Source organism: Macaca nemestrina, chromosome 8 (assembly GCF_043159975.1).
Source record: "Macaca nemestrina isolate mMacNem1 chromosome 8, mMacNem.hap1, whole genome shotgun sequence".
NCBI classification, from domain to species: domain Eukaryota; kingdom Metazoa; phylum Chordata; class Mammalia; order Primates; family Cercopithecidae; genus Macaca; species Macaca nemestrina.
Window position 1 is genome coordinate 122,746,806 of NC_092132.1, and position 22,015 is coordinate 122,768,820.

Genomic DNA, 22,015 nt, shown 5'->3' on the forward strand with positions numbered 1-22,015 from the left:
ATGCACCATACTGGCGAGGTCCTTGTTCAGCACTGTCTCTGTAACACCTAGCCCAGTGTTTGCCTCATAAGTGCTCAAAGCATATTTACTCAACAAATAACTATGAATATGGAGATCCTAAGTCATGCTATGTCAAAGACTTTTTCTGTGACTTTTAACATTTTGTTGAGGATTTAAGCTGTGGACATCCAGAGGACTTTGTTTAGATAATATCAGAACACAGCATTTAATTAATAACTTTGTGTAAAGTCATTTGCTATACAACTATCAGTAGAAATCAATGGCACAACTGGTTAATTGGTTAGAGATGCATTTGCTTCATTCCTATGTACCCACAAAGTGTTGCAGGTTCATTTCAAATGAACGATACAGGAATCAGAATAATCACCAGAGTTTAAAAAAGAAGAACCCATATTTCCCTAAAATATTGGCAACCTAAGTTTGCCCTCACACTGCAGGAACTACCTTAATCAGGATCAATGGAAATATAAGGTTAAAGATTTATAAATAAATGCAGCTTGCTTATGGTCCTCTTTCAGTTTCTGCTGGGGACTAGTTCACTTAGGTCCAGGACTGGACCCTCATAAGCTGAGGAATTTTAATTACCTTCATTAAGACAGATAAAAGGCAATAGGACCTCTGGGAGTGGCCAGGAAATTCCTTTGATCTGCTAAGGAAGGTCTGGGAGCTAAATAGATTAATATGGCATTACAGAAGGATTTCTCAAATCAACAACTCTATGAGTTTATTCTGTTTAGATGTAACCATTAAAATATCCTGTTCAGCAAATAAAGAAACATACAAATGTGGAAAAAGACCAAGTTATATAAACTGTTTGGGGAAATACTAAATCATCACCACAATAGCATTACAACAAGAACAAGAATCTTAATGATTTCCCAATTTATAATCCAGAAGCAATAACATGTCAGAAAAATTTATAATATACTTAGGTACTGCAATAGCTTTAATGGGTGGTCACTATTAAATGTTAGCAATAAAAAATGCAAAAACAATTATAAATGAGACCGGAGACATGAATTTAAAAGAATAAATGATGGCCAAATAATATAGAAAATGACTATATCACTACAGACTTCCAACAGTATATAGGAACGCCTTACCTCAAGATAAAAACAAAAGTATGTTTATAATAATAGAATTTAAGCCAGAGTATAATTCTATTTCCTTCTACCGAAAGAGAAATTACACTTCTTCTAAGGAAAAGTGTTGATACACGTTTACATCCAAAAGGAAATCGGAAATAAATTCTCTTCCATTTAGTCAATTTCTTTGGTGAGAATTTTATTATCTCTAGGGGCTGGTGAGCCTGAATTTTGTTAGTACAGAAGTTATCCAAAGATGGGGCAAATAATTAAGACTCTCCCTGTTTTAATTGTTTTTCCAAATCAAAACGAATAATATATGCAACATTTTTCTGCAAATTGTCTTAACACACCCTGCAAACAGTTTTAACACACTCTGCAAACAAAATGAAACAATCCTATACACCCAGAAAGTGCTATGTCATATCAGTATCTTCCCTAGAGATTTCCCTGATGTGCCTCAGCAGAGGTGCCTTCTCCTTTGTCTAAACACCTGTGAGATGTGATGGCTTCATCCTGGTCAAGCATGAATATGTCTTTTCTCCCCAGCTGTATCATAAATTCCTCAAACTTCTCCATATCCCACAGAACAGCAATCAATCGTAGCATGCCAGAAGCAGTAAATAATCAACAAGTATATTGAATTAGGGAGGGCAAGGAGAAAATCCTGTTACTTTTATTGTTTACATTATAATGGCTGTCACATATGTTGCATTTCATTTCTGCATGTAGTATATAAGGACACTTTCTAATAAGCTGAACTCAGTTCTGAATTTCAGCTTCACCACTCACTTTGTGTGTCTTGGGCAAATTCCATAACCGCTCTGAGGCAGTTTCATCTGTAAAACGAGTACAATGACGCCAATCTCTGGGGTTATTGTCAAGATTTAGTGAGATAAGAGACAGGAAGTTCCTAGCACAGAGAAAGCATACCAAATACACCCAAGTCAATAAGGAGAAGACAGAAAGCTGACGTGTGTCCACCTTTTGATAGCTACAAAAAGGTTGGTTTTCATCTTGCCCAGTTCCCCTAAGATATTCTAAATGCAAAACTCCTGCTCTCAGCCTGGTTCCACACAGCATTGCAGCAAGACAAGAAATCTTTCCAAAGCCCCGAGCCCAAAACGTTTGAGCAACCACCCTGCCCTCCAGTTGAGCAAGTGGAGTCTGGCAGATTGGTGAGTTTGTTTCGTTTTTTTTCCTGTGTGTGCTGGAAGGTTTCCTTTAGAGTCATTTTGCCAACAAGGCCATTTCAATTCCCCTCCCCAAAAGCTCCCACCCCAATCTGTTGCTGGTGAGGGTTGGGTTCAGCATGAGGTTCAGAAAGGAGATATCCCCCCTCCTCCCTGGGGGAGCCTCAGTTCACCCTCTCACCCCCATCCCTGCATCACCTCTTGTTGCACGGTGCATGGTTCCCGGATGCTCTCCTAAGGAGTCTCCTTCCTTGGCATTTCATTATTGCTCATTCTTGGTGTCATGTCCTAAAGTCCATTCAGAAAAGTCATGCTATCATTTTAACTTCTCCGGGAAAGTTGTTTCTTTCTCTCTCCCTCTCTCACTCCTCTTGTTTCCACTCAGTGTCTTCTACCTGTGCTGCCACCACAAATGCATGGTGTTCTAATGAAGGAACCCTCACTGCAGAGCCAGCATGGCTGAGCCTGGACAAGTATCTCTCTGACCAAGCAACTTCTCCAGACATGATTCTCCCCGAAGGAGGTTGCCTGTTAAAGTAGTGCTTCTCAAACTGCAGTGAGCCTGAGAAACACCTGGAGAGTGGCACATCTGAAGGTGATCTGGGAATCTGCAGTCCTAATGAGCACCCGGGTGGTACAATACTGCTGAACCACAAACCACAACTGGAACAGCACCCTGTCAAAGGACCTTTGGCATGCATGTTAGGAGAACCGCTGGGTTCCTAAGAGAATGAAGAATGCAGCAATCAAGTAGTCGAGATTCATTTTGTTTCTGCTGCTATTGCCAGTTGGATCTCTAGCTCCACTGAATCCTGCTGCAGAGAGTCACTCTCCCTTCTCTCTGCTGATTAACATTAAGAAGGTACTTACTGTGGCCAGGTGCGGTGGCTTACACCAGTCATCTCAGCACTTTGGGAGACCAAGGAGGGCAGATTGCTTGAGGTTAGGAATTGAAGACCAGCCTGGCCAACATAGTGAAACCCTGTCTCTACAAAAAATACAAAAATTAGCCAGGCATGGTAGTGCATGCCTGTAATCCCAGCTACTCGGGAGGCTGAGGCACCAGAATCACTTGATCCAGGGAGGTGGAGGTTGTAGTGAGCTGTAATTGCACCACTGCACTCCAGCCTGGGCAACAGAGCAAGACTCTGTCTCAAAACAAAGACAGAAAGAAGGCACTTACAATGACCTAAGTACTCTACAGACATGATCTCAGCTGGCACTCACCAATCTGAGAGAGACACATTATTCTCATTTTACAAAGAGAAATTTAAAAGTTTAGAAACATGGAGTTCCCAAGGTCATGAGTGACAGAGGAGAGGTAGGAGCCAAGGCCTGACCCTTAATTCACGTCCTAAGTCCACCCTGAAGCCAGATATTCCCCACTAGACTCTACCATGTCTCATTTCCTTCCTGGAGAAATATAAATGTGTGATGTGTGCTGTTTCCTCACTCAGACAATGAACTTGTCAGCGTAGGATAGAGACACAATGTCAATTCTGGTCACAATAACATGGTATGTTCATTGTAGACTACAGAAGACAGTTTTGTCCAAGTGGATCTGATTTGACTACTCGCAAAACGTATGCAGTTCTCCCTACTCATCTACGCATATGCACTCTTTGAAGATAAACAGGAAAGTCTACCTTTAGCAACAGGTACCCACGATGGCAGAGAGGGCAAAAGGACCTCACCCAAGTGATGGTGTGACTAGAATTCTATTCAGATCTTCTTGTTCCAGCCATATTGTGGTTCTACACAGCAGATCAGATGACCTGGAGGCAAATAAAGGTTCTGCCTCCCAGAAGCTGTGTGACCTTTAAAGTTCTGTAAACCTTTTTGAATCTCAGGTTAAAATTGGAATAAAATGATATACCTTGCAAGATGGTGTTAAGGAATAAATGAGGTAAGATATGTAAACATGTTCAGCCCATAATAGAAACTCAGTAAATTCTAATTCTCTCTTTTCTTATTCATCTTCTAATCTTGTGCAGAGTGTCTTCAACTTTATTAGTTGAAAAAAAAAAAAAAAAACAAGTCCAAGAGCTACCAGACTTAAGTGCACACTAAAAATCACCTGGAGAGCTTTTCAAAAATGCAGATTCTCAGGACAAACCCTGGGCCACATGAATTATCACCTCTGGAAGTCTAGTCCAGGAATCTGCAAACTATAATGTACAACCCATTTTACACACCACTGGTCTGTCCAAGATCAGAATGTCTGGCCCAATACGTCATCTATGGTTCTCCATGGTCAACTGGAGGGAGGAGCCCACAGGTAAGGTCGGAGGTTTCAGAACTTGTCTTCCCATTTTTTCATTTCATTTTCATCTTTTCCCCCATTTTTAAAAATGTATAATGCGTGGTTTTCAGAAATACAACACTTAGCTTATTTACTCTGTATTAAAATTAGGAAGAACCCAATATAAAATATCCTTCCATGAAAACACTATTATTGCACTCAAAGTAAATAAATGAAACAGGAAATTCAATATCATTCTTCCCATGGTGGTTCAAACTCCCTATGCAAATAATAGCTATGAATGCATCAAATCAGCAGCCCCCTAGACAATGAGAAGGCTGCATATAGATGGGCAGGAAAAATGCATGCAATTACTGTCAGAATAACAACTTTGAATTCTTTGACTGCCATTCATTAAAATGCTCAGTCACAGCTTCAGATAAAGGGAGCTCCTGTGTCAACCTGATACATGGTTCAAGGACCTTTTGACTCAAATATTTTTCTAAATTAGATTGATAGATGTCACTTCACAAGTATTTATGCGACAAGGCATTGTATTCTCGTAGGACCTGGGTACCAGCTATGAATGGTAGTTAATTCTCAAGTCAGTGTGCCAAGAAAAATTTGAACAATAATTTGTCCCTGAAGCAGCTTATGTAGTACATAGAAAAGAATTCTTAGCTCAGGGGAAAAACACATAAAAGAGTGACCTTCAGCAACATGTTAGTAACAATCAATTTTGATGATTTTTTGAAAAATCTTATCTTTATACAAACTATCCATTGGGTCTCTCAATTTAGCCATTCTTCCCAGACTTATACCCCACCACCACAGAAAGCCTTGGAGTACTTAAAACAGCTTTGTGCTACTTATGTCCAGATAAATAAAAATATTACTAAAACCCAATCTTAACCCGGAAGTTGGCGAATAGTACTTCAGTCTGCTCCTGGTCTGGGCTCCACCTCTGGCATTGGCCAGAACTGCGTCCTAAGTCCTCACTGGTCCTAACTGCGATGTGCACTTTTACATTTAAAATGTGTGGCAATACTCAGCAATCAAAAAGTCCTGGTTTGGGCTCTCTCTTCGCCCTCTTCCATCAGGATGTTCGAAGGACTCAGATGCAGCAGCCACTTCTTCCCTCCTGAATCCTTTTTGGGTCTTCCTCTCACTGCCCTAATTGTTTCTTTCCCATCACTCTGTCCCCTTCTCTGCCTCACCTTTAAAGGTGGCTGTTCCTTACGCTTCCTTTTCTCTTCACTTTTCCTTACCCTCTCCCACCTTCCCTAAGCAATCTTATCTACTTCATGGAGCTAGAAATGTCATGTCTTTGTCCAAAGCCACCACACTCAAAAAGACAACCAGGAATTCTCTTCTGACCTCCAGCTCCAAGCATGCACATGCTTCCTTGGTATTTCCATGTGGATATATTAACAATACACTAAACAAGGCCTTCTTCTCCTGCAGTATTCACCATCACATTATCTACTGCGCATACAATTTGCTCAAGCCAGAACACTCAGGGCCATCCTCCCCACCGCCCTTTGCAGGCATTGCCCCATCACAGTCAAGGCTAAAAGAAGCTTCCAAAAATCATCTCAAATCTTTTACTTCTCTTCACCTCCGTGGCTCCCACTCTAGTCCAGGCACACATCCAGTCTCAGCTGGAGCCCTACCTCAGCTCCCGGAATGCACTCTTATTCCCTTTCAGTCCATTCTCCTTACAATCACCAGTTGTGATGTTTTTGAAATGAAAACCACATAACTCCTCTTCTTAAAAATCCTTCATTGGGTTCCTCTGTTTTAAAGATAAAATATGGAATCCTGGAAAGTCTAGAATGGTCTGACTGTTCCTTACCTCTCAGACCCCATTTTTGCTTCCTTTGCACTGACTGTCCTTTCTGCTATTCCTCATCCCTCTGCCCCAAGATTGGAAATGCAAATCTTTCCTCTCCTCATTTCCCCTCCTCCTCCCTACCCTAACAGAAATGCTTCTTTCTCAAGAAGTCCTTCTTGTATCTTTCAGACTAAGATAGATTCTTCTGTTATATGTTCACCTGGCTAGGACATTGTACTTTTCCCTCACGAGGCTTAGCACAACTGTAATTATATAATTATTTGTGTAACCATTTTGCCTCTCTATCTTCTTAGCTCAGAAAGGGGCATGTCTAATTTCTTCATCATTGTCACGCCAAAGATCAGTACAAAGCCTATCATATAATAGATGCCTGATAAACATTTGTTGAGTAAGTAAATGAAAAAAGTAGGCTTGCTGCTTCTCTTTTTCTATTAGCCACCTACATTTGTTTAGCAATCTCATGATTCTTGTAATTTATTTAGGAAACATGCTAAGAATGCCACCTATAATAATTTCTCCCACACGGTGGGAATGCCTAAATCTGAGTGGAAAGGAATAGGATTTGGAGGCTATGCAAATGGATTGGAAAAGAATACAGGGTATTCTTTTTTATTTTTTATTTTTAAAGACGGGTCTTATTCTGTTATCCAGGCTGGAGTGCAATGATGCAATCATAATTCACTGTAAACTCAAACTCCTGGGTTCAAGGGATCCTCCTGACTCAGCTTCCAGAGTAGCTAGGACTGAAGGTGCACACCACCAAGCCCAGCAAATTTAGTTTTGTTTTTTGTTTTTTTTTTTGTACAGACAGGGTCTCACCATGTTTCCCAAGCTGGTCTCAAACTCCTGGCCTCAGGCAATTCTCCTGCTTCAACCTCCCAAAGCACTGGGATTATAGGCATGAGCCACCATATCTAGCCAAAGCAGTAGAGTAATGACAAACTTCTCATCTATTTTAATGAAGAGATACATTCCTTATTGACCTGTGAGCAAGACAATGTGTTAAGCTATTCTTCAGTGACCTTGAACTCAAGATCCTCACAAAGCCAAATGGCTGATGGCAAAAATGACACTGAAAGGCACATTGCATGTATCATGATTCTTTATACTTTACACATAATTCACAAGTATCTTGTCTTCTCAACATTTAATAAAATGCTTTAAAGAGAGCATAGCAATAACATACATGAGACAGATGCACAAAAGACTACTCCTTTTACACGGCTTCAAACCCATTCATTATCTCCATTCACCTGGGATGAACTGGCTGTGTTTCCTCCTGGGTTGCACAAAGAAAGCACAACCATGTACCCAGCTCACCATAAAATCACCAACAATTCTTGCTAACAGGAAGTAGGCGGGTGATATTGGCACTTTAATCATTTTCATGGACTTTTCAATAGTATTTTAAAGAGAAATATGACTGAGCCCATAATGACAGTTACTTTGCAAGTTACTGGAAATAAAACTACTTGAGAGTTAATAAAAGTGATTAAAAATGGTGGCCAAATTATTTATCAATACATTTAATACACCAGGCAGGTCTAACCTAACAATTCTGCTTTTACAGGCAGCTTTATCAGCCATTTTTAATTTATCCTACTATGAAAAAAAATGTGCATCATGAAACTCAATTAAGTCAGCAGTGATAAAGCCTGAGAATATTTCTCCACAGTCTCTACATCAAAATGATTTGTGAAACACAGAGCTCTAGAAGGCAACCTAACACGCCTGGGAGAGACAGAGTGAATGTAGCCTGACCCTCTGCATTTTTCAGTGATATCAAATGAAACAAGACGTAGTGAGCATTAAATGTTGAAGATTTGTTGCAAAACTCACCCACAAAATGCTAAGTTGAACATAAGGAATTACACATAGTTAATACACTATTTATCTACAATACACATAGATGCCTTTCATCATCAGCTCTGCACACCGGCATGGGGCTCTTCCACTGCAATGAGGCAGCAAAGGGCAAATTTGTCTACATTTCAGGGAATAGAAAGGCCATTAAAAATAAATGGCCATCACAAATTGGAACCCTGCCTATTTCAACCAATTTGGTCTGGAGGTGAGGTTTGGCTATGCCTCAGGTGTTAGTGCAGATTTTATTCAGGGGAAAATTAGGACCAGAACATCTTGTGTTCTGTTCATTCAATAGGTAGAAATAAACTATTGCATTTTACTTATTATGTATTAAGGGTATCATTTGTTACAGCAGTTAGTCTACCCTAACTAATACATCTTCCATGAGGAAGGCAATGTTCTAAAAAGACAAAGATAAGTAAGACATAGTACTTGCCACAAGTCACTATTTTTTGTTAAAAATAGCATTTACTACTTCTTGTTAAAAAGTAATGTGCATTCGTTATAGAAACTTTAGAACATACAAAATGAAGATAATTCTAAAGATCAATAATCCCAATACCCAGAGATAAACACTGTTAACATTTAGCTATACAGAGTTCTAGGCTTTTATTTTTATTGAAAGATCAATGGGAAGAAAAGAGAAGGGAAGGGAAGGGAAGGGAAGGGAGAAAGGAAGAAAGGGAGGGAAGGAGGAAGAGGGGAAAAAAAGGAGACAGAGAAAGAGAGAGAAAGAGAAAAGAAAAGGAAAAGAAAAGAAAGAGAAAAGTCAATCACACATATATTATACAACACTTTTCACTTGACAATGTGCTATAAACATATCTCTAAGTCATCATATTTTCTCCTAAAACAAGATTTGTAAAGACGATAGATAGCACAATCCATTATAGAGTTATCCAGTGTTATTTAACCATTCCACGGAAGCACAGTCAATCTGAAATGACAGGTAGTGACAGTACAACAAACAGGTAGACAGAGAAGCAGACTATTCTGGGAAAAGAGAAAGAGAACAATACGTAGAAATCCATGGAGCCCTAAAGCTGCCTGGAGCATGTAGAGAATGTCATCAGTGTAGCACAAGGTTCCAGAGAGGAGAAGGAACTGGACAAGAACACTTGGGACAAAAGCTAAAAGCCCTTACATGCCATTCAAAGGGGTCTGAGTTTTATCCTGATGTCAACCAAAAAGCTTTAGGTAAAAGCACAGTACCATCTATTCTACTTTAGAAAGACCATTCTAGCAACAGTATAGAAAATGGATGAAAGAGGGAAAGAATCCATGCGTAAAGAGGTTGTTACAGTTGCTGTAAGAATCTATTACAGAGAAGATGAAGTGAGGGAAGAAGGGATGAATCTGAGATTTGTTAAGGACATAGAATCAATGGGATGTGGTCACTAATCTGGTATGGGGCAGGAGAGGTTTCTGGTTTGAGGTAACTAAAAAATATTAATGCTGCCATATGGTGAGGGGTTAACTGAATTTATCTCAGCACCTACTACTCTGGCACCAGATAAGAGTTGACCAAGGAAGTCACTGGGAATAACTGTTGTGCTCATACTAGCAGTGAGGGTAGAGTCGTTATTAGGATACAAATGTGCAGAGGGACTGGCAGAGAAGATGAGGCACTGGTTAAAATATTTCACATAAAGTGTTTGTAGGACATAGGTTACCAGGTAAGTAGTTAGATGTACAGATCGAGAACCAAAAAGAAAGGTCTGGGCTAGAGATATAGATTGAGGAAACATACTTCATAAGCAGCATTGGCTGTTCTGCAGTAGGCGAATCCACCAGGAGTCGGAGACATCAAACTGAAAGAAAAAAAATATGGACCTAGCCCAGCTAAGCCCTGCCCATCCTGCCCCAATGTCATGGAGCTGCCAATACCTCTTCATGCAGAAATGTAAGAAGTCAGATCAAACTATTCCTATTTGACAACTGTTTAAGCATTGCTCATTTTACTTACAAAAGGGCTTAAATGCATCCTTTTCTTGCCGAAACCATAAAAATCATAATTTGAGAAAGAACCCAAACCTGGCATCTCCCTGGAGCCATCAGAAATGGTGCCATCTCCCTGAAAACCAAGGTCTCCACATTCCCTGTGCCGACCTCATCCATTTCAGCAACAGTGCTAATTATTAGAACCTAAAACAATGCCCCATCTACATTGTAAAAATAAATTCATAGTAAATAGTAAAACCATTCACATCTTTATTTTTCATTTTAGCACCACAAATGACTGAACTTTCTCATTCTAAAGTATACAGTTGTGGATTAATCATACTTTATCATTTCAAAGACAGGCTTGCAGAGGCAATGGTATTTGCTTTTTGAAAAGACGATGCCAGCAAATACAAATAACTGTTAGTATTTTTACAAATGACACAGAAAGGCCATGGAGATAAGATTTAGAGGAAGAAGCCACCTTCCCTTGAAGGTTCCCTCTCATTCAGCTCTCTTTCTCTTCTCTTAGAGTGTCTAAAAGTTTGACAATTGTTTTCCTCCGTGTATTCTCCTGAGAACAACACTAAATAAGAGGAGAGGAAGAGAAAAGCTCTAGAGAAAGGAGGTTTGTATGTTTGGGTCATTTCTGAGGACCAAATACAGTTTAAAAGGACCTTGAAAAGCATTTTACCTTCTCATTTTGCATATTAGGAAACTGAGACCCAAACAAGTGAATAAAGTCAGCGTCCCACAATCACACAGGTACTAACTACAAAGCTGAAAGTGGAAAGGATTCTTCTGAATCTGAGGCCAGGGCACTTTTCACTGGCAAGTAAGCTGAAGACCCTGCTAGTGTCCAAATGCAAGAATAGCGTTGGCTGCCAGTGAGGCAAGACACACAAAAACAGAGAAAATTTTAAAAATCCATACATTGTAACAAACACAATATGGCAGAGGAAAAATTTGTAACAGTACCTTGTATAAAGTACACAGGAAAGAGGGGTTCTGTGTTCAAATTCTAGAGTGCATATCTCAGGTAGGAATCATTACTAGTTTCGTTACGGAAGCAGTAGGATTTGAGCTGTTCCTAGAAGGAAGAACAGAAATTCCACAGGTAGAAATGAGGGTGGAAGAAGATTGAGGCAGAGGAAATGGCATATGTAAAAACAGGAGGGTTAGGAAAGTGCCTGGCCTGCTCAGGGAGCAGTCAGAGTGGATAAAGTGTTCATATGGGAAGGTGAGAAAGATAAGACTTTATTGAGGCTAATGAGGACATTGAATGTTGAAATCTTGAGTTAACTATGGTGCATCCATTGAAACTTTGAGTAGGGAACATGGCTTAAGAAAAGTAGTATTTCAGGCCAAGTGCAGTGGCTCATGCCTGTAATCCCAGCACTTTAGGAGGCTGAGGTGGGGGAGATTGCTTGAGCTTAGGAGTTCAAGACCAGCCTGGGCAACATGGCGAAACCCCATCTCTACAAAAAAATACAAAAATTGTCCAGGTGTGGTGCCATGGGCCTGTGATACCAGCTACTCGGGAGGCTGAAGTGGAGGATTGCTTGAGCCCACGAGGTTGAGGTTGCAGTGAGCCAAGATCGTCCTACTGCACTTCTGCCTGGATGACAGAGAAAGACCCTATCTCAAACAAACAAACAAAAAAGTATTATTTCAGAATGACTCAGCCTCTTCTGCAGTACTGATTAGAAGGGGATTGGAGTAATGGACAGGAATACAGACAGGGAAATTGCTGGGGTAGGGGCAATTAATGAATACATTAAATCAATTAAAAGGTTCTGAAACTAATCAAAGTATGATAAGGTTCCTTTCTGGACTGCACTGATAGCAATATGAATAAAAATATAACATTCTTATGATAGCCTTGGAGGACTGTTTTCTGTAAGTGCATTTTCTAAGCTTATTCTTTACATCTTTCATTGTTTTTATTTCTAAGCTTACTCTTTAAACCATTGTTTTTATTAAGCTGTTATCCATTGTAATTTCCTTATTTCACAGCTTCAGATTCAGGATCTTACATGCTATTTAAACTAAGAGTTGAATAGATGAACACCTCTCTTTTCTGAGAACTTTTGCTTCTTATTAATGACAGTGTAATTAGAGACACTAACTTTGTATAGAAAACAACAACAATATAAAAACTGCTCACCACTATTCTACGTACATTAGAAAGGCTGGTATCAAAACAGTAGAAAATAACATGTGTGAGGGAGGATGTGGAGAAACTGGAACCCTTGTGTACTGCTGATGGGAATGTAAAATAGTACAGCTGCTATGGAAAACAGTGTGATGGTTCCTCCAAAAAGTGAACCTAGAATTACCATATGAGGCTGGGCGCCATGGCTCGCTCCTGTAATCCCAGCATTTTGGGAGGCCAAGGCAGGCGGATCACCTGAGGTCAGGAGTTCAAGACCGGCCTGGCCAACATAGTGAAACCCCATTTCTACTAAAAAATACAAAACTTAGGCATGGTGGCACACACCTGTACTCCCAGCTACTCAGGAGGCTGAGGCAGGAGAATCACTTGAACCCAGGAGGTGGAGGTTGCACTGAACCAAGATTGTGCCACTGCACTCCAGCCTGGGTGACAGAGTGAGATGCCATCTCAAAGAAAAAAAGAATTACCATATGTTTCAGCAATTCTGCTTCTGCATTTATACCCAAAAAAAATTGAAAGCAGGGATTTGAGAAGACATTTCACAGCAGCATTATTTACAATTGCCAAAATGTGAAAGTAAACCAGGTGTCCACTGATGGATGGATGAATGAATCAACAAAATGTGGTATTTACATACAATGGAATACTATTGAGCCTTTCAACAGAAGGCAATTCTGACATATGCTACAATATGATGAACCTTGAGGACATTATGGTAAGTGAAATAAGTCATTCACAAAAAGACAAATACCATATGATTCCACTTAAATGATGCACTTAGTAAAAATCAGAGAGGCAAACAGTAGAATAGTGTTTGTCAGTGGCTGGGGGAGGAGAAAATGAGAAGTTGTAGTTTAACGGGTATAGAATCTCGGTTTAACAAGGTCAAGAGTATGGTGATGGATGGTGGTGACAGTTGTACAACATTATGAATGTATTGAATACTTCTGAACTCTATGCTTTAAAAAGGTACTGCAAGTAGTTAAATGTGTAAAGACAGAAAGTAGAACGGTGGTTGGGGAAAGGGAATGGGGTGTTAGTGTTTAATAAATACAGAGTTTCCATTTTGGGAAGATAAAAAAAAATCTGGAGATGGAGTGCAGTGAGGGTTGCACAGCAATGCAAATACTTAATGCCACTGAACTGCACGCCTAAAAATGGTTAAAATGATAAATTTTATGTTACCATAAATTTTTCTAAACTGCTCATTGGAATAAAACTATATTCCAAAATGCTAGGGTGTTTTATAAAATTTCTGCTCCAACAAAAAGAAAGGTGCTGGTATTCCTGAGGACAAGATGCAACCCATCTCTATGGATGAGAATGAAGACAACAGAGGAAAAGGTCATCCGGAGGTATCCAGGCTTGCAGAGCAGCAGCATGCCTAGGTTATCTCAATGTTGTGGCCCTATGTGCTGATGACAGGACAATGCGCACACCGGCTCTGAGCAGAACCTCTCCATTCTGGCAATCACTAAGTGGCCCCAACTGCCAGAACCACTTCACAAGGCTAATGAAAAATTCTATGTGAAGCAAACACAGTCATCCATTTCCTTCTCAGTAGACAGCTCCCCTGCTCTGTACAGAGGTACAGCCGGGATGCTCCCTGCAGTGGAGGAAAATGCTGCCACCACATCTGCTGCTTCACTGATAACACATCGTCTCCCACAGTGCCTCCAGGGCCGACCACGGAAGTGAAGGCAAAGAACCTCATTATTCATCAGAACCCAAATGGGCACGTGCCACCCCACCTGCAGGCTAACCAAGAGCTCTTGTGATGTTAGAAACAAGAAAAGTAAGTGAAGAGGAACTGATCTAAAATCTCTTTGTATTACTTCTTAGGGATATAAGCTGTGTTTTTCCATCTTCAATTATGAGAATAGATTTCAATATAAAGTATCACTTATAGTACTGAGATGGTTACACACCTGTGAGGAGAGATCCAAGGAGAACATAAAATTTCTGAATACTGAGATCTGTCACCCAAAATAAGTTGGGATGATTTACAAATGGTTCTGCTGAAAACAGTGGTAAGGGTTCATAGACTGTTGCAAAACTCTTCTGTACTTTTAAGTATTTACGACACTGGAATTTTTTTTTTTTTTTTTTTTTTCCTGCTGGGCTATAAGCTACACAGAACAAATACTGTTCTAAAAATAAGTGAGAGAAAAGTTTTGGGAAATTAAATAACCTTTCTCTGAAGCCCCAAAGGTCGATCCAGATTACAGTAAGGCTCCGGATGGGAAGAGAAGAGAACAGTGTTCTGGTATCGAACTCACCATACCAGAAACCAGAAGAGAAAAAAATCAAAAGTATGTTTTTATCTTGCTGGAACTATCCAACCAGCTGGGGTGCTTCAGTCATTTATTCATTAATTATTTAACAGGAATTTAATCTACACATAAAAATCAAACTCTATGTGTCTATCAAAGAGGCCAAAAAAATATACCAACTCCATAAGTGGTAGTTACAACTATGTGGTTTTAGTATGCCCTCAATTTTTTAGGTGTCTTTGCCTTAATGGCAATTCCCAGATAAAAGACAACCATTTGGGATGACAGTATTACCGCTATGGGTTTTCCAAATTTAGCAAAGCTGACAGTACTTCACATCTCTTATCCCTCATCCATCCCCTGGGCTCCTGGGTATACCCAGTACCGAGACTCTAGTGCCCTCATCAGGTATGTTCCCTCGCACTGGGCTTGATTCAGCTCACATATTCTGGCACAGCAGAGCAAAAGAAAAGGAAACAATTCCCTCCTCTAGGTTCTCTTGGGCCACTGCTACCTCCTTAATCTGGCTACCAGCTCCGGATTCATGCACCACTCAGAGCTGTTTTCTTGCTCCCAGCAAGCCAGGGCACATGTCCAAAGACAGAGCCTTGGGCTTTGGAGAGAAAGCCTCTGAACTAGAGATGCAATGCAGGTTACCATCCACGTCCTCATGGGATAGACAAAGAGCCCATCAGAAACAGAAAGACCATTTGCATTCACAGTCTTGTGATCTAAGACCTCTCTTTTCCAACATTTCTTGGACCCAGACAGCCGAATTTCAAGGTTTCAAGAGAAGGCTAGTCCGCGTGATAATGACTAGCAATCCTATACTCACACACCAAAATCTACTCCTGGGCCCCATCATTTACCCAAGGCTTTCCCTGTAGTATCTTCATAGGGGAAATAAAGATGAGGAAAAAAAAAAAAGAAAACAGAAGTCTGAGTTAGAAAGTAGTAGGACAGTATCCAATGATCCATCCAGACTGTAGGTAAAATTTCTTCTTTTTGATTTTTTAGTTATAATTTAAAACAAGATATAAATTTTTACTAGGTCCAAATGAGGTAAATCAAGGGCCAGGAAAGAACTTCCTAACAAACTATTTTCCATAGGGAAAAATATCCTGGTTCTCCTGAAGAAGACCAAAAATTAAAGTAAATTACCACGTACGCATCTCTCTCTAGGATGCCGGGATGGCAAGTCTATGTTAGGGAGAACTGTTTCCTAATAATTGTATCCATGCCAAGAAGAGGCTAGTTGATCTATTTTTAACCTTCAACTTTACCAAAATTTCTTGTATTTTATCTGCTTCAACCTGTATGGAGCATTTAGGGATGAAAATCCAGGGGGCAAGACTTCAGAAACAGATTTACTTCAAGTGCACTACAGCACTCAACAACTTAGGCAATATGAAAACAAAACCTCTCAACTAGGACAATCCCTCAACTTAAAAAGACCAAGTTTTGTCTTAGTCATACAGTTATTTGTGAATTTGTATATTCTGTAAATCCACAAATAATTCAACATTAGATTTCAACAGAATGTGTCAGTAAGCAAACGTTCAAGTATTAGAAAGCGACCGATATTCTGGAGAGGATGGGGGTAAACTAGCCAGGTTATATATTCTTTCATAACACTAATTTTAACTTACGTGTTATAACATAAAAGCAGAGTAACAATATGCATGCGCAAACTTAGAGCATTCTATATGGGTTGAAAACTGTCCACAATGCCCACTTCTGTGATATAGAAATAAGATCACACAAATGTGATCTTATTTAGAAATAAATTTATTTAGAAATAATTTATTTAGAAATTTATTTAGAAATAATTTATTTAGAAATAAATTAGTTTTTGCTTTCTTATGAAGACTTTCACTAAGCCATGTTACACTGTTTTGGGGTGGTAACAAATTGCTTGAATCAGTAAGAACCCTAACTGTATGCTTTTCGTTTTCATTATCATTTATCTATATAAAGCTAATCAAAATACCCATTCATTTAGACCTATCAAAAGAGATCATTTTTTCAGATCATTCAACCATATTAAAAACAAATAAAAGGCTAAGTATTGCTAGGGGGATTTAGAGATCTTTGGATATCTAAGCAGTTCATAAATTGTCATGAAAATGTACAAGAGGGTTGTAAAAGATATTATGTTTATAATTAAGAAAAAAAAACAGGAAGAAAATAGGTATGGAAGCAAAGGAGATTTCCTGAACAATGAATAAATTATATTTGACAAGGGCAATAACCCGCCCAATCACGTCTTTTGCTCTCATTTGCTATAAATATACCAGCCAGAGGAAGTACAGCTCGCTGTTTTAATTCTCTGTTGTCTAAACCTCCTAGTCTTACTTAATACATCAGGACATATGGTAAGACTTTCCCTAGATTCGGAGGATCTATAGATACTCCAGAACTGATGAGAACGATCCCCTAGTGCTAGTTAAATATTCTGACTCAGATACTTAAATCCACTTTTTAAAATATTTTTATTCTAAGGAGTTCTTTTCCTAAATGACCTATGTTGGTTTCATTTTTAACATAAATATAAACAAATATATATATAGTTTCTCTACTCAGTAGAAGGAGCTATTTTAAATTCAGTATATATTTTTGACAGCAAGATTTACAAAGTTTAAAAAGAGCAGTCACAAACACTTGGGAAATTAAATTTACATGTGTACTTACAACATACAAGCAGTCGGGCTATATCTGTTACTGTTCTGTTTCCTTAATATAGCTTTTATTAAGAATAGTTTTCTTAAATGCTGACTGGAAAATCTCTGCAGCATTTTCTTTCATTTTCAAAACACCACAAGGTTAGCACACTTTATTAAATAGTGACTGAAGATATTAAAAAGAGCAAGTGCTATGTATCGTAAATATTTGACAAAGATGTTTACATTATCAATACATGCATACGTCTTCATTCTACCATCATATGATATAAAATACTTAGATTGGCTTGTAAGATCAGAATTGATGTACAAATCTGACATGGCCCAGTTGTAGATGTTATCCAACCTCAGTGTTTGTACTCCTTTTTGGAAATCAGCTTCTGCCTCGTATAACCACAATGCTTTGGAAGCTAAAAGTGTAGCACATCAAACAATGACTCGTTTGAATAATAGAGATTTAATTGAACAGCAAATTATCCTGCATACCGATGAACATAAAACCCAGGAATATTTCTTAGGTCGTTCAGTGAGCAACAGAAAAAGCGAAGACTACAAAAACTTTAAATAACTGTAAAGGAAGTGTAATTTATACAAACTTCAACTACAAAGCAAACAAGCTACGAATTTCCATGTTGTCTTCTAAAATACACTAATAGTTTCTGTTTCCAAAGGTCCATGTTTCAAAGAGCTTCTTGTTTTATCGACATTATTCAGTAGTTTATATTAGATGAGGGGGAAAGAGAAAAAGGAATTTCAAGAGGAAAGATTTTTATTAACTCAACCCTAAGGCTAATCTGTTGCATGTGTAGTTTCTACACTAGCAAACAACTTGTAGGAAACAGCACTGCAGCTGACAGCAGCAGAGCTGGAAACTGTTCCCCTGGGTATGATATCACAAAATGACTTTGCTCTATTCGTTCTCCAGCCTAGCATTATGGCTCAAGCCTGCACACAACCATCACGCCCCCAGGGCAGCTTGGTGTTAGGTGAGGGCCTTCTGCTCCATCACTCTCCCTGAAATCTTCTGACCAGAAGCAGCTCAACCAGGACAAATCAATCCCCATTCTCATTCTTATTCTCTCCTCTCGTTTCTCTCTCTCTCTTTTCCACTTTTGTGTGTTTCTTTGCCTGGCAGATTCTGAATGGCATTATCTTAGACCACACAACTGGATGAAGTCACACATTCATTCATTCATTCTCTCTCTCTCTCTCTCTCTTACACACATACACACACACACACACTTTTACACTCAATATTCCAAGTACAGATTTACTGAATTTACATTATATAAAATAGCTGGTATTATTTACTTTTATCCTCCAGTATTACAAGAAACACTATGTTTGTAAAAATGTGAGGAGAAACTTTTAGCACGATTTCAGTTAGAACTTAGCTAAATCTATTAGTTGAGGTTAAAAGCAATATCCTACTTTAAATCACATAACACTAAAATCACCTAGCACACACAATAACGATAGAAACCCAGGGCAGTCACTTTGTGATTTCTTAATATACTCGATTACATGCAGAAAGATTTCCAGCTCACTAAAAACCCACTTTTTAAAAATGTGCCACAACTTACAACTATGTGTTATTTCATTTGACTGGCAAACTGAGGGACAAAACTAAATACCTTCAGTGAAGTTTTTTCTCCTTAGAAGCACAAGAACAGAATATGATTCCTCCAAACAACATGGGCTTTCCATTTCCAAACATTCTCTGGATGTTTATAGTAACTTTACCTCTCAAGTCTTACATTTCTTTCTAGTTAAAAGGCATAACTAACACAATTGATAATCTGGTAATGCACCCCCAATGCTAGGCATCATAGCTGACTACCAACCCCTTTATATTAACTTCCCACCTTGTGGAGTGAAAGATTCAAAACTCATATGACTTGGGATAAAGGGAAAATCCTTCCTGAATTATACACAATAAAACATGTGAAAACTGGACAGTGGTGTTGCTTAAAAGGTTTTGTTTCCGATTCTATAACAGAATAAAATATGCTGCAGTACAGTGGTGCTGAGCTTTTCTGTTCCCTAATAAGACAGTTCCCAGCAGAGCATTTCCCAGGCTTTAGAGTGACATCTATCAGTGGGTCTCGGGGAATCCCGATGCCACTCAGCTTTCTTCAGCACCACTCTCACTGAACAGCTTCTGTCCACTGAGTGGTGCAATCCTAACAGGTCTCTGGCATACAAAGTACATTGTTCAGATAAGGGAACGGTGGGTGAACAATGATCTTTGCTGTCATTAAAACCAAATCATCAGGTGTTAATTAACTGCAGGACATAAGCACCACAAATACCAACTAGAAATTTAAATAATTGGCCCCCACCAGACACAAATTTAAAAGAACTGACATACTCTCCATCACAGGCAGACTCTGCATGGCATGGTGCTGAGTTTTATAAAAATTCAATTAACCCAAACGTCTATTAGACGGATACATAAAGACCAGGGGGAAAAGCTATTATGCATGTTGGAATTTGTGATGTGTAATCGTGTTAATTTACTGTTTGAGAAGAAACCCCGCTATGTGTTAGTGATTATACGGTAATCAGAAAATTATACAGATATTTAGATCATAGAAATTAGTTTATGAATGGCATAAACATAACGCTACCTCGGCAACATAATGAGATAATCAGCTAATTTCTCAAACCTGATCATATGAAGCAGACCCGGGAAGAATACTTTTCAGTGGTGAGTGGGAAAAGGTGTAGCAAATCAACTGCTAAACTTCCAAAATTATTCTTCTTCAGGGCCTACATGTGATACTCCATAATTTCGTTCATCTGTTCTGATTCACTGAAGTGCAAAAACATCCTCCAAACCAAAATATTGTGAAAACAAAATTTCTTGAGATGATTTGGCCAAAAAAAAAAAAAACCCCACCAATAACAACTTTATACTTCTCACCTATTGCACATAGTCACAAGGTACAGACCGCACCTCTCTGTTGGACATTGAGTTGCCAAAAAGCTCTACCTCATCTGTCGGGGAATGTCAGTTCACTGCCCCTTCCTTTCAGAGACTTCTCAGACACAGAAGCAAACCCCTAACCATCTCCACACTGGACTCCATGTGATGGGAAAGCGTTAACATCCTGCGGGACTCACCCTTCCTCCTTCAAAGGAGGCCCAGAATCAGCAACTCCTAACCAAAACCAAGTTCATATTACCCACATGCAAGAAAGCAGCCGGCACATTTCCCATCTACTTGGTGAGCCAAACCCCAGAGCATTAAAAAGTTTCAGGCGGCCCCAACTGAAGACCAAACTTGGGCTTTCCCCAGTGGCAAAGCCTAAGACAAGGGAAGCTGGAGAAGGCGAAACCTCCCTCTCTGAGAGCCCACCACCCTGAAACCAACTGGGACCCGGAGCGCCTCTGCTCTGCTTGGGGGGCCGTCGAGCCCCGGTGCCCGCGCGCTCGGAATGCGCCCTTCTCGCCGCGGGTTCGCGCCCCCAAGGGCGAGGAACTTACCGCACCGCTTGCACAGCACCCGGCTGACCTCCTTCTTGAGGTTCCGGCCGGTCTCCAGAGGAGGGAAAGAGGCTCGGAAGGCGGCCGGCACGCGGCTGGTGCTGTTGGCGTCGGGCTCCATGAAGAAGATGTACCTGCTGTCCTCCTTGAGCCTCCCGCAGGAGGGGAAGGCGGGGTGTCCCCAGGTCCCCAGACGCACGGTGAGCAGCGAGTCCTTCTTCAAGCCCCCGGCTTTCACCGCCCACACCTGGTGCACCTTCACCAAATAGGGCGCCTCCTCCCCGGGCTCGCCGGCGCTGGGCACCGGGGCGGTGGGCCAAAAGGGCACGGTCCCGTTGGCGGCGAGCAGCGGCTCCTCGGCGGGCGGCCCCAGCGCCCGTGGGCCCGCGGCTGGCGGCTCGCGATCGCCGCCCCACGCCCCTGCCTCGCCCGCCGCCGCCGCCTTCCTGTCGAGTGCCCCCTGCTGCCGCCGCGGCGGGTGCACCTTTCCCTCGATCACCACCGCGGCGCGCTGAGCTAGCTCCTGCACGGATCCCACGCTGGGCGGGGACGAGTAGCACACCGAGGCCCCCGCGGGAGCCGCCTCGTCGCCGGCCGCCGCCCCCGGCGCCAGGGCCGCGGTCCCCAGCAGCAGCAGTAGGGGCAGCAGCGGCAGCGGCGGCGGCGAGCGGGCGGCTGGGCCGGGGCGCTGGGCCCGGGGCCCGGGACGGCCGGAGCGGCGCGGGGCGCGTCGCCATCTCATGGTGCGAGGTGCGTGCGGGCTTCTGGCTGTCGGTTCGGACTCTGCCTGGCTCTCTCGCGCTGCCTCCCTTTTCCTTCCCCTCACAGCACCACTCCTCCTCCTCCTCCCTTGCCCTCCTCCTATTATTTATTTATTGGGGGTGCGGGGGTAGGAGAGTTGTTTATGGGAGGAGGAGGGGGGAAGAAGTGGATGGAGCCACAGAAAGGAGAAGAGGTATAAGGGCAAAAAAAAAAAAAAAAGCAAAATAGAAAAGGCAAAAAAGCCGCTGCCGCCGCCTCGGTTGCAGGGAGTGACAGGTCCCCCCACCCCCCGCGCCGCCGCTGCCGCCGCCGCGCCCGAGCCCTGCTGTCGGGGCTGCTGTCACCGGAGGAGGACGTGGAGGTGGAGGAGCTGCTCCGCGGGTGACAGTCCTTTGTGTGAAGTGGTGCTGCGGCTGCTGCTGGGGCTGCGA

At 41.1% G+C, this 22,015-nt stretch overlaps 1 protein-coding gene and 1 long non-coding RNA gene across 5 annotated transcripts in view; both read right to left on the reverse strand.

Annotated features, from left to right (window-relative positions):
* LOC105481946 (uncharacterized) overlaps positions 1 to 20,818 on the reverse strand; it is a 71,468-nt gene extending 50,650 nt beyond the window's left edge. Inside the window, exon 1 of the long non-coding RNA XR_011607115.1 lies at positions 1 to 20,818. This exon is cut by the window's left edge and continues 35,724 nt beyond it. This is a non-coding gene — a long non-coding RNA (uncharacterized lncRNA).
* Positions 1 to 21,078, reverse strand: part of LOC105476616 (neuregulin 1) — a 1,125,049-nt gene extending 1,103,971 nt beyond the window's left edge. For all 4 annotated transcript variants that reach the window (XM_071068415.1, XM_071068414.1, XM_071068412.1 and 1 more), the window contains exon 1: positions 20,823 to 21,078. In XM_071068415.1, coding sequence (XP_070924516.1) covers positions 20,823 to 20,943 — 121 coding nt within the window. In that variant the 5' untranslated portion in view covers positions 20,944 to 21,078. The remainder of the gene's footprint in view (positions 1 to 20,822) is intronic.
* Positions 21,079 to 22,015: the final 937 nt, after the last annotated feature.